General features: G+C 45.7%; 1 protein-coding gene across 2 annotated transcripts; it reads right to left on the bottom strand.

Moving 5' to 3' along the window:
• Positions 1-3,193: 3,193 nt before the first annotated feature.
• LOC110536463 (granzyme A) lies at positions 3,194-5,717 on the bottom strand. Of its 2 annotated transcripts, XM_021622234.2 has the most exons (5): positions 5,481-5,717; positions 5,236-5,383; positions 4,547-4,685; positions 4,184-4,459; positions 3,194-3,840 (listed from the first exon to the last, which is right to left on the bottom strand). In XM_021622234.2, the coding sequence occupies exons 1-5, from the start codon at positions 5,542-5,544 to the stop codon at positions 3,679-3,681; spliced, it is 789 nt and encodes a 262-aa protein (XP_021477909.2). In that variant the 5' UTR covers positions 5,545-5,717; the 3' UTR covers positions 3,194-3,678. The 2 variants fall into 2 exon arrangements, with proteins under 2 accessions (XP_021477909.2, XP_021477910.2); XM_021622235.2 differs by lacking the exons at positions 5,236-5,383; positions 5,481-5,717 and adding an exon at positions 4,818-5,030.
• Positions 5,718-13,196: the final 7,479 nt, after the last annotated feature.

Here is a 13,196-nt window from a genome sequence, read left to right as displayed (position 1 = left end):
AAAGACGGAAATACAGGGGGAAGAGATCGGGTTGTGAGAATTAGTCAGCGAGTGGGTAATCTGCCCTTTCCATTCGTTCACTTGACCAACGTGTAATCACTGGGGAAAAAACGGGATGATCTCACTGAGTGAGGGGGTATAACACCTCAGTCACTGACTTCATCAATAAGTACATTGACAACGTCGTCCCTACAGTGACAGTAAGTATATATCCCAACCAGAATCAAATCAAATGTATTTTTATAGCCCTTCTTACATCAGCTGATATCTCAAAGTGCTGTACAGAAACCCAGCCTAAAACCCCAAACAGCAAGCAATGCAGGTGTAGAAGCACGGTGGCTAGGAAACCGTCCCTAGAAAGGCCAAAATCTAGGAAGAAACCTAGAGAGGAACCAGGCTATGAGGGGTGGCCAGTCCTCTTCTGGCTGTGCCGGGTGGAGATTATAACAGAACATGGCCAAGATGTTAAAATGTTCATAAATGACCAGCATGGTCAAATAATAGTAACCAGAATCCCAACAGAAGCCATGGATTACAGGCAACATCCACACTGAGCTAAAGGCTAGAGCTGCTGCTTTTTGTGGTTAGAGCGTTGGACTAGTAACCGGAAGGTTGCAAGTTAAAATCCCCGAGCTGACAAGGTACAAATCTGTCGTTCTGCCCCTGAACAGGCAGTTAACCCACTGTTCCTAGGGCGTCATTGAAAATATGAATTTGTTCTTAACTGACTTGCCTAGTTAAATAAAGATTAAATGAAAAGAAGGAGCGTGACACTAATCCGGATGCTTATAAGAAATCCTGCTATGCCCTCAGACGAACCATCAAACAGGCAAAGAGCCAAAACAGGACTAAGATTGAATCCTACTACACCGGCTCTGAAGCTCGTTGCATCTGGCAGGGCTTGCAATCTATTACGGACTACAAAGGGAACGCGAGCTTACCAGATGAGCTGAATGACTTTTATGCTCCCTTCGAGGCAAACAACACTGAAGCATGCATAATAGCATCAGCTGTTCCGGACGACTGTGTAGTCACGCTCTCCCTAGTCGATATGAGCAAGACCTTTAAACAGGTGAACATTCACAAGGCCGCGGTGTCAGACGGATTACCAGGACGTGTACTCAGAGCATGCACAGACCAAATGACAAGTGTCTTCAGTGACTTTTTCAACCTGTCCCTGGCCGAATTTGTAATACTTACGTTTCAAGCAGACCACCATAGTCCCTGTGTCCAAGAAAGCAAAGGTAACCTGCCTAAATGATTACCGCCCATAGCACTCAGTCAGTAGCAATGAAGTGCTTTGAAAGGCTGGTCATGGCTCACATCAACACCCTAGACCCACTCCAATTTGCATACAGTCTGAACAGAACCACAGATGGCTCAATCTAAATCGCTCTGCATGTGAGAATGATCTTCATTGATTACAGCCCAGCGTTCAACACTATAGTGCCCACGATGCTCATCACTAAGCTAAGAACCCTGGGATTAAACACCTCCCTCTGCAACCGGATCCTGGACTTCTTGACGGGCCGCCCGCAGGTGGTGAGGGTAGGCAACAACACATCTGCCACGCTCATCCTCAACATGGGGGCCTTTCAGGGGTTCATGCTTAGTCACCTCCTGTACTTCCGTACCCCTGTACTGCGTGGCAAAGCACGACTCCAATACCATCATTAAGTTTGCTGATGACACAACAGTGGTAGGCCTGATCACTGACAACGATAAGACAGCCTATAGGGAGCAGGTCAGAGACCTGGTAGTGTGTTGCCGAGACAACAACAATCTCCCTCAGCATGGGAAAGACAAAAGAGCTGATGGTGGACTATAGGAAAAGGAAGGCCGAACCCCCCCCCCTCACATCAACAGGGCTGTAGTGGAGCGGGTTGAGAGTTTCAAGTTTATTGGTGTCCACATCACCAACAAACTATCATGGTCCAAACACACCAAGACAGTCGTGCAGAAGTCACGACAACACCTTTTCCCCTGCAGGAGACTGAAAAGATTTGGCATGGCTCCACCAGATCCTTTAAAAAAGTTATACAGCTGCACCATCGAGAGCCTCCTGACCTGTTGCATCACCACCTGGTATGGCAACTGCTCGATGCTATGGCTCAAGACATCACTGGGGACCAAGATTCCTGCCATCCAGGACCTATATACTAGGCAGTGTCAGAGGAAGGCCCAAAAAAGTTTCCAAGACTCTAGTCACCCAAGTCATAGACTGTTCTCTCTCTCTCTCTCTCTCTCTCTCTCTTACTTCACGGCAAGTGGTACTGGAGCGTCAAGTCCTGGTCCAGAATGCTCGTTAACAGCTTCTACCCCCAATCCATAAGACTAGTGAACAATTAATCATATGGCCACCCAGACTATTTGTATTGACACCCCCTCTCTTTTTACACTGCTGCTACTCGCTGTTTATTATCTATGTATAGTCACTTTACCCCTACCTACATGTACAAATTACCTCAACTAACCTGTACATTGATTCGGTACCGGTACCCCCTGTACATTGCCCCATTATTGTTGTTTATTGTGTTACTTTATATTTAAAAAATTACATTTAGTAAATATTTTCTTAACTCAATTTCTTGAACTGCATTTTAAGGGCTTGTAAGTAAGAATCTCACAGTAATGTCTACAACCGTTGTATGAGGTGCAGGTGAAATATTTTGTTAACACCAGATGACTAATAGGGGTCTCTGTTTTTAAGCCACCGCGAAGCCATTTATGATACTCCACTGTAAAAATATACCTTGGGGGTTATAGAAAATACATGTATTGAAGGTGCTACCCATAGGATTCATTTTTATGTTTGCGTTGTAATTTCTGAAATTGTCCATAATACATCTGCAGTTCTAGTGGAATGATTGTGTTTCACAGTATTTACTTAACTTCCAGTGCTGTGATTAGCTGGGATATTCTCCTAATGATTTCTACAGTTTTTTAATGTGTATAGTATTGCTTACTAGATGATAACCACTCCCTCCAGGGTTTATACACATCATTGGATTGGTCGGTGGCGGTTCTATAACAGGTTTTTTTTCCGATGACTACGTTGGGCCCTGAGGATGTGTATGTTTCTGTAACTAAGGTTGAGACGGTGACAGGAAGAGTGTGGTTTTTCAGATGAAAGACGTTTCTCACGGTGTGACTTTCATGTTTTTAAAAAAAAGACGACACTTCCTGTCTTGAACTATCTACTAACTAACTTTATTTCCAACTAGAACAAGACTTGACATGTCAGGTTGAATAGATAGTAGTCAATTTAAAAGGATGGTAAAACACCTGAAACGTCTGTTTGTTTTCACATTTTAATTTTTGTGAGCAACTCCTTTAGCCATATGTAACAGTATAGCTTCCGTCCCTCTCCTCACCCCGACCTGGGCTCGAACCAGGGACCCTCTGCACACAGCGACGACAGCCACCCTCAAAGTATCGTTACCCATCGCTCCACAAAAGAGCAACTTCAAGGTCTCAGAGCGAGTTCACATCGGTTACACATATTTTCCCATCTTGTACCTACATCACATGCCTAGGTTCACATGACATCTTCACACAAAGCTTGGCAAGAGTTCAAACATACTTCACAGCTTCCAGCACGTGAGTTATAATTCAAATTCAGTAAATATTAAATTGTTTCACAAATGATTGAGAAAAGCCTGAGAAAGCAGGTATCAATCAGTCAATCAGTGACTTCCTCATGGTTTTGTTGATCCAGTCAAGGTACATTTTCGATATGAGTGTGTACACCCCCGGTTTGGTCTTGATGCCACATTTTGTACCGAACGACACGACTCCCCTTAGTTCACCTCCACACACCAACGGGCCACCAGAGTCTCCCTGAAACACACAGCACATCAATTCATACATGATTACTTTGTCATTTACAAACAATATATACAGTTTAAACGCATGTATCAATGGTTGATCATTGGCTCCCTGCAAAATATATTACAACTTTATCAGAGAGTACACAGACACACAGGAGGCTGGTAGGAGGAGTTTTAGGAGGATGGGCTCATGGTAATGTCTGGAACGGCATCGATGGAATGGGGTCAAACATGTGGTTTCCATGATGTGTTTGATGTGTCTGACACCTTTCCAGTAATTCCATTCCAGTCATTACAATGAGTCCGTCCTCCTGCAGCTCCTCCCACCAGCCTCCTCTGACACACACACACACCTGACATGAGTCCACCCTGGTCTTGTCCACAGAGCCGGCACACAGCATGCTGTAGGTGATGATTGGGGTCATGTTGTAGTAGTCTGCAGAGTTACACTTTCTCCTGTCGATCACGGTGACGTTGGTCGATTTCAGGACGTCAGACATGGTTTTAGCATTGTTCTCGGTGGCTCCCCATCCAGACACTGAGCAGGGGGTCCCTGCTTGGACGTCTGGCACAGGGACAGGTAACGCTAGAGGTCTCACCGCCTTAGTCGGCTTTACTTTCTTATCCAACTGGATAGAAGAAGAAGAGGGTCGTGTCAATTCTCCTTCAAACGTCTCTAGATTTGAATAATGGCTGACACCACGGTAGTGACTGACCTTCAGCAGCATGATGTCGTTGACTTTGAATTCGGCGTCATAACAGGGATGAGGGACGCGACCTTTCACCTTACGGACCTGTCTAGTCTCCTTCTCCTCCTGTTTGATGGAGTGGACCCCTAGAAACACCTTGTTGATGCTTCAGACAGACACACAACCTTCTGGTTAGATCAGCTGAAGGATGCAGCCCAACAAATACAATGACACAATCTCAGAAGCACAATGTAAAAAAATCTAACATTTGAGACGGAGTTGTTAAGCAAACCATTACAGTGACAGCATCTGTACAAGGACAACAACACTGATATTGTCACGACCGTCGTGTGAATAATTGGACCAAGGCGCAGCGTGAGTAGAGTTCCACATGTTAATGATAGTGACACTTCCAAAACAACAACGACAACAACAACGACGATGATGATGATGATGATATAACGATCGTGAACTACATCGCACACATAGGCACTCATACGAAACAATATCCCACATCGCAGGGGGGGGGGGAAAGGACAAACTAAGTATGATCCCCAATTAGAGGTAACGACTATCAGCTGCCTCCAATTGGGAACCATACACACACACACACACACACACCAACATAGAAATATAATACCTAGAAACCCCCCTAGTCACGCCCTGACCTAAAACACCATAGAGAGCCCTCGGGGTGTGACAGATATTGGACCTACTCAGTACAGTGGGCCGCAGTCAGAACCCACTGCTGGTGGATCAGGATTCCTCCACACATTTTGTTTCCTTTGTTGTCCTCCAGTAGAGCCATGTAGGGTAAGGAGTGAGGCTTCACCTCCTTTCCACCAATGATCTCTGCACAGTCACCTAGGAGCATTGGACAAAACACCAACACTAACTAATTAGAGAAATAATAATATATATGTATTTGTCAGATAACATAAACACACAAACACACACCTACCTGAGTGCAGATATAGAAGGATCATGGTAGAGGTCCAGAAACTGGCTGTTGTGGAGAGGATCATGGTTATTTAACTGATGTAACCTCAGTAGTTCAGGGGCTACTGTGCTGTGATGCTCTCTGATCTCTCTCTTTATACTAGAGGATGTGGTCTGATGTTCACCTCAAAGTGGAAACACACAAGCATGCACACACACACGCACACACACACACACACACACACGCACACACGCACACACGCACACACACACACACACACACACACACACACACACATCTTACTTAAATGTCACCATTCAACACCTTAAATCCCAATTTCATTAAAACAAGACGACTGAATGTGTAAAACAAGATGACAATGACAAGACAAATTACAAAAGGAGAAACAAGAGTTTATCATTTTCTCCAGTAGTATTAGAGCTTTACAAAATGACCCTCGGTCCACAAAAAGTTGTTTACTGTCTAGTTTAGTTTCTAATATAGAAGTACATCATAACACTGTTAGCCCACTCAGTCTGTTGAAGAGAATATGTTCACCAATTAGTAGAGACAGAACGCCAACAACGAAGTCATTCCATTCATATGAAGACCCAATGACTCAGTTACACAAGAAAGTTACATCATTGACAGAGGTTTCACCTTTCACTCATTATTTTCCCTAGGTGGGTGAGGTGGTCTAGGAGGGAGAGGAGGGTGAGGTGGTCTAGGAGGGAGAGGAGGGTGAGGTGGTCTAGGAGGGTGAGGTGGTCTAGGAGGGAGAGGAGGGTGAGGTGGTCTAGGAGGGAGAGGAGGGTGAGGTGGTCTAGGAGGGAGAGGAGGGTGAGGTGGTCTAGGAGGGAGAGGAAGGTGAGGTGGTCCAGGAGGGTGAGGTGGTCTAGGAGGGTGAGGTGGTCTAGGAGGGTGAGATGGTCTAGGAGGGAGAGGAGGGTGAGGTGGTCTAGGAGGGAGAGGAGGGTGAGGTGGTCTAGGAGGGAGAGGAAGGTGAGGTGGTCTAGGAGGGAGAGGAGGGTGAGGTGGTCTAGGAGGGAGAGGAGGGTGAGGTGGTTTAGGAGGGTGAGCTGATCTAGGAGGGAGAGGAGGGTGAGGTGGTCTAGGAGGGTGAGGTGGTCTAGGAGGGAGAGGAGGGTGAGGTGGTCTAGGAGGGTGAGGTGGTCTAGGAGGGAGAGGAGGGTGAGGTGGTCTAGGAGGGAGAGGAGGGAGAGGAGGGTGAGGTGGTCTAGGAGGGAGAGGAGGGTGAGGTGGTTTAGGAGGGAGAGGAGGGTGAAGTGGTCTAGGAGGGAGAGGAGGGTGAGCTGGTCTAGGAGGGTGAGCTGGTCTAGGAGGGAGAGGAGGGTGAGGTGGTCTAGGAGGGAGAGGAAGGTGAGGTGGTCTAGGAGGGAGAGGAAGGTGAGGTGGTCTAGGAGGGTGAGGTGGTCTAGGAGGGTGAAGAGGGTGAGGAGGTCTAGGAGGGTGAGGAGGTCTAGGAGGGTGAAGAGGCTGAGGTGGTCGAGGAGGGTGGGGTGGTCTATGAGGGTGAGGAGGGTGAGGTGGTCTAGGAGGGAGAGGAAGGTGAGGTGGTCTAGAAGGGAGAGGAAGGTGAGTTGGTCTAGGAGGGTGAGGTGGCCGAGGAGGGTGAGGTGGTCTAGGAGGGTGAGGAGGGTGAAGTGGTCTAGGAGGGTGAGGTGGTCAAGGAGGGTGAGATGGTCTAGGAGGGTGAGGTGGTCAAGGAGGGTGGAGGTGGTCTAGGAGGGTGAGGAGGTCTAGGAGGGTGAAGTGGTCTAGGAGGTCGAGGAGGGTGAGGTGGTCGAGGAGGGTGAGGTTGTCTAGGAGGCTAAGGAGGTCTAGGAGGGTGAGGTGGTCTAGGAGGGTAAGGAGGTCTAGGAGGGTGAAGTGGTCTAGGAGGGTGAGAAAGTCTAGGAGGGTGAGTAGGTCTAGGGGGTGAGTTGGTTTAGGAATTTCTCGTGAATCACTCTCCAACCATAAACTGCTGTTAATTTCCATCCCTTTTTTTCTCCCCTCTTCTTTACCATCCTCCAGTCATTCTCACCAACTGTATTGGAGACAACAGATTCACACAATGCTTCCACCATTGCTCAATGTTCCATACTGCACTCACCTCCTTCTCAAAACCCATTGGATGACAAAACTCCAATGGGTTTAGAGAAGGGAGAGAGGAAGTGAGGAGTGTGCAATTGAGATTTTCCACATGTGTTTGATCTATCACACCTGATTCAATTTATCAACTAATCATCAAGCCCTTGATTGGGTGAATCAGGTGAGCTGGTTCAGGGCTACAACAAAATTACTGATCTAGATCAAGGATATTGAGTAACACAGTATGGAGTCATAAAACCCCGAAATGGTTCCAATCGTTTTTACACTAATCGTTTTTCCATCAGGGATTTTAGAACTATACGGTCTGTGTTTCGTGTAGGTGTGACAGAGTGAACATTTAGAGTTTCCATCCAACCTCCTGCGCAATGTAGATATCAAAGAACACCGCAGGTCGCGGGTAGAGTAGTGGGTGAAACCGTTCACTTCAAGAAAAGCTGTGATATAAATAAAGTTTCGTTATGTGTTGTCGAATTCATACAAATATTTGCTGCCATTGTAGTAAGGTTGGCAATAGGAGAGGTCTTCAGGATGAACCATTTCCTTTGAAAGAACAACTAGTGGGTTTCGAGTGCGTCTTCCTTTATTTGGGAAGTTGGTCTGTCTGCTCTTCAGTCTGAGAGAGATTTTCTGCGAGCAGTGAACGTGTGGCTGTGAAAGTCCTGTTTTAATGCATGTCTTCACCGTTTTATATATTTTACTGCAGATACAAAAATCAAGTCAATCTGAAGTGTTGGTGTCCGTGTGTTCCCTCTTCTGCTTACCCTGGCATGATGTTTTGATAACCTTGCAAATCTCTCGGACAAGGTCATTTTTTTTAATCAATAATTATCATTGCGCATTTGAGAGTAAATTGAGGCGAATATATTGATGAAATGCACCTTGTCCGAGAGAGATTTTACATGGGTATCAAAATAATCACGCCAAAGTAACAAATAATTGAAATTTTTAAAATGTGAAAAATGAACGGGGGGGGAACCCATTGGAACTATTTCCTGTATCTCATAATAGATATCAGGGTTACATATCTCATAATGACGTGATGACGTCTGCCCCCATATAAATATAATCTAAATTAGGTAGCCTAGTGGTTAAGAGTGTTGGACTAGTAACCGAAAGGTTGCAAGATCGAATCCCTGAGCTGACATGGTAAAAATCTGTTGTTCTGCCCCTGAACGAGGCATTTAACCCACTGTTCCTAGACCAGTTAACCCACTGTTCCTAGACCAGTTAACCCACTGTTCCTAGACCAGTTAACCCACTGTTCCTAGACCAGTTAACCCCACTGTTCCTAGACCAGTTAACCCACTGTTCCTAGGCTGTCATTGAAAATAAGAATTTCTTCATAACTGACTTGCCTAGTTAAAAATAAAGGAAAACATGTATATTTTTGGTCTGCACTTCAGGTGAGTTATTTGTTTCAGCAGTTTGAGTTAGTTTGTGAAATGTGAGAGTGTGTTATTTACCCAGGAAACCCAATCGCTGCAGGGGTGAGGGTTAAGGTTAATGTGTCAGTCTGATTGGTCCGCTGGGTAGGTGGGGTGTCTCTCATCTCCTCCTGACCCCTTGTGATGCAAGCCACGTTCAAAACAACTGTGAACTCGGAAGAATACGAGGTCAAATCACGACGTCAGTGATCTTCAGGTAGGAAAGTCGGAGCTCTAGAAAGAGGCCCAAGTTCCCTAGTTGGATTTTTCCCAGTCGGAGCTCTAGAAAGAGGCCCAAGTTCCCTAGTTGGATTTTTCCCAGTCTGAGCTCATTTTCTTCCCAGTTCTGAGCTGTTTTGAACGTGGCAGCACTCTCGGTCCATTTCAATTCAAGGGCTTTACTGGCATGGGAAACATATGTTAACATTGTAAAAGCAAGAGCAGTAGGTAACAAACAAAAGTGAAACAAACAGAGGTTGACAGTAAACATTACACTAACACAGAAGTTCCAACATAATAAAGACATTTCAATTGTCATTAAGTACAGCAAACCAAATTTAATTTGTGACATACATTGGTTAGCAGATGCTAATGCGAGTGTAGTGAAATGCTTGTGCTTCTAGTTCCGACCGTTCAGTAATATCTAACAAGTAATCTAACAATTTCCCAACAACTACCTTATACACACAAATCTAAAGGGGTGAATGAGAACATGTACATATAAATATATGGATGAGCGATGGTTGAGCGGCATAGGCAAGATGCAATAAATGGTATAAAATACAGTATATACATATATTGTATTTATTTAACCTTTATTTCACTAGGCAGTCAGTTAAGAACAAATTCTTATTTACAATGACGGCCTAGGAACAGTGGGTTAACTGCCTTGTTCAGGGGCAAAGCAACAGAGTTTTACCTTGTCAGCTCGGGAATTCGATCCACCAACCTTTTGGTTACCAGCCCAAGTCTCTAACCAGTAGTCTACCTGCCACATCATTTGAGTAAAGTAAGATATATAAACATTATTAAAGTGGCATTATTTAAAGTGGCATTGTTTAAAGTGACTAGTGATCCATTTATTAAAGTGGCCAATGATTTCAAGTCTGTATGTAGGTAGTGGCCTCTCTGTGTTAGTGGTGGCTGTTTAACAGTCTGATGGCCTTGAGATAGAAGCTGTTTTTCAGTCTCTCAGTCCCAGCTTTGATGCACCTGTACTGACCTCGCCTTCTGGATGATAGCAGGGTGAACAGGCAGTGACTCGGGTGGTTGTTGTCCTTGATGATCTTTTTGTCCTTCCTGTGACATCAGGTGGTGTAGGTGTCCAGGAGGGCAGGTAGTTTGGCCCCGGTGATGCGTTGTGCAGACCTCACTACCCTCTGGAGAGCCTTACGGTTGAGGGCGGAGCAGTTGCCGTACCAGGCGGTAATACAGCCCAACAAGATGCTCTCGATTGTGCATCTGTAAAAGTTTGTCAGGGCTGTTGCGCCTTCTTCACAGCACTGTCTGTGTCTATGGGTTGACTGTGTATTTATGGGTTGACCCTGTGTCTATGGGTTGACTGTGTATCTATGGGTTGACTGTGTATCTATGGGTTGAATCTGTGTCTATGGGTTGACTGTGTATCTATGGGTTGCCTGTCTGTCTATGGGTTGACTGTCTATCTATGGGTTGACTGTATCTATGGGTTGACTCTGTGTCTATGGGTTGACTGTCTGTCTATGGGTTGACTGTCTATATATGGGTTGACTGTATCTATGGGTTGACTGTCTATCTATGGGTTGACTGTATCTATGGGTTGACTGTATCTATGGGTTGACTGTATCTATGGGTTGACTGTATCTATGGGTTGACTGTCTGTCTATGGGTTGACTGTCTGTCTATGGGTTGACTGTCTATATATGGGTTGACTGTATCTATGGGTTGACTGTCTGTCTATGGGTTGACTGTCTATCTATGGGTTGACTGTATCTATGGGTTGACTGTCTGTCTATGGGTTGACTGTCTGTCTATGGGTTGACTGTCTGTCTATGGGTTGACTGTCTATCTATGGGTTGACTGTCTGTCTATGGGTTGACTGTCTATCTATGGGTTGATTGTATCTATGGGTTGACTGTATCTATGGGTTGACTGTATCTATGGGTTGACTGTATATCTATGGGTTGACTGTATCTATGGGTTGACTGTCTGTCTATGGGTTGACTGTATCTATGGGTTGACTGTATCTATGGGTTGACTGTCTATCTATGGGTTGACTGTCTGTCTATGGGTTGACTGTATCTATGGGTTGACTGTATCTATGGGTTGACTGTATATCTATGGGTTGACTGTCTGTCTATGGGTTGACTGTATCTATGGGTTGACTGTCTGTCTATGGGTTGACTGTATCTATGGGTTGACTGTCTGTCTATGGGTTGACTGTCTATATATGGGTTGACTGTATCTGTAGGTTGACTGTCTATCTATGGGTTGACTGTATCTATGGGTTGACTGTATCTATGGGTTGACTGTATCTATGGGTTGACTGTATCTATGGGTTGACTGTATCTATGGGTTGACTGTCTGTCTATGGGTTGACTGTCTATCTATGGGTTGACTGTATCTATGGGTTGACTGTATCTATGGGTTGACTGTATCTATGGGTTGACTGTATCTATGGGTTGACTGTCTATATATGGGTTGACTGTATCTATGGGTTGACTGTATATGGGTTGACTGTATCTATGGGTTGACTGTATCTATGGGTTGACTGTATCTATGGGTTGACTGTCTATCTATGGGTTGACTGTATCTATGGGTTGACTGTCTCTATGGGTTGACTGTCTATCTATGGGTTGACTGTATCTATGGGTTGACTGTCTGTCTATGGGTTGACTGTATCTATGGGTTGACTGTATCTATGGGTTGACTGTCTGTCTATGGGTTGACTGTCTATCTATGGGTTGACTGTATCTATGGGTTGACTGTATCTATGGGTTGACTGTCTATCTATGGGTTGACTGTATCTATGGGTTGACTGTCTCTATGGGTTGACTGTCTATCTATGGGTTGACTGTATCTATGGGTTGACTGTATCTATGGGTTGACTGTCTGTCTATGGGTTGACTGTATCTATGGGTTGACTGTATCTATGGGTTGACTGTATCTATGGGTTGACTGTATCTATGGGTTGACTGTATCTATGGGTTGACTGTATCTATGGGTTAGGGTTAAGGAGCAAGACACTTCGTGTTTTCCAGTTGCTAACAAAATAATTATGTTAAATGCCATTTTTCCTCACAGTATATCAATGTTTTTCAGAATAGACAGAAGTTTGTCTATATCAGCCAGCGGTTTGGATGGCTGTATTGATCCAGTCCTGGTGTTTAGATGTGAGTGTGTACACTCCAGGTTTGGTGTCGCGACCACATCCATACGCGAAGGACACGACTCTTACGCCTTTTAACAGTCAACAGCCGCCACCATCTGCAGGGCTCTCTTCGCGTACGGACTAGTACCGAGTTAACTCCCATTTTGGTTTGCATTGTTAGCGACACCTGAAAACAGATGGCATACAGGGAGGGATTGGAAGAGCCCTGCTATAGAGGGCTACCTCGTTATCTCCCTTACATACTAAGGACTCCTTAAGAGAGTCATTGTTACCCCCGCCGTTTACCCGCGCTTCATTGAATTTCTTCACTTTGACACTCAGAGCACTGGGCAGAAATCACATCACGTCATCACCCACCTTGGGCCTTCGCGATGCTTTGTTTGAATTAAACTGTCGGATTCCCCTGGTCCGCACCAGTTCAAAGTCAGCTGCTAGGCCCTAGCTGATCTGACTTGCCGACTTCCCTTACCTACGTTGTTCTAACATGCCAGAGGCTGTTCACCTTGGAGACCTGCTGCGGATATGGGTACGGCCCGGCGCGAGATTTACACCCTCTCCCCCGGATTTTCAAGGGCCAGCGAGAGCTCACCGGACTCCACCAGAACCGCAACGCTTTCCAGGGCTTGGGCCCCCTCTCTCGGGGAGAACCCATTCCAGGGCTTGGGCCACTCTCTCGGGGCGAACCCATTCCAGGGCTTGGGCCCCTCTCTCGGGGCGAACCCATTCCAGGGCTTGGGCCCCTCTCTCGGGGTGAACCCATTCCAGGGCTTGGGCCCCTCTCTCGGGGCGAACCCCTTCCAGGGCGCCCTGCCCTTCACAAAGAAAAGA

The sequence above is a fragment of the Oncorhynchus mykiss genome, chromosome 11 (genome assembly GCF_013265735.2).
Source record: "Oncorhynchus mykiss isolate Arlee chromosome 11, USDA_OmykA_1.1, whole genome shotgun sequence".
NCBI classification, from domain to species: Eukaryota; Metazoa; Chordata; class Actinopteri; order Salmoniformes; family Salmonidae; genus Oncorhynchus; species Oncorhynchus mykiss.
The sequence above is the reverse complement of the archived record's forward strand: the minus strand, read 5'-3'. Positions and strand labels throughout refer to the sequence as shown.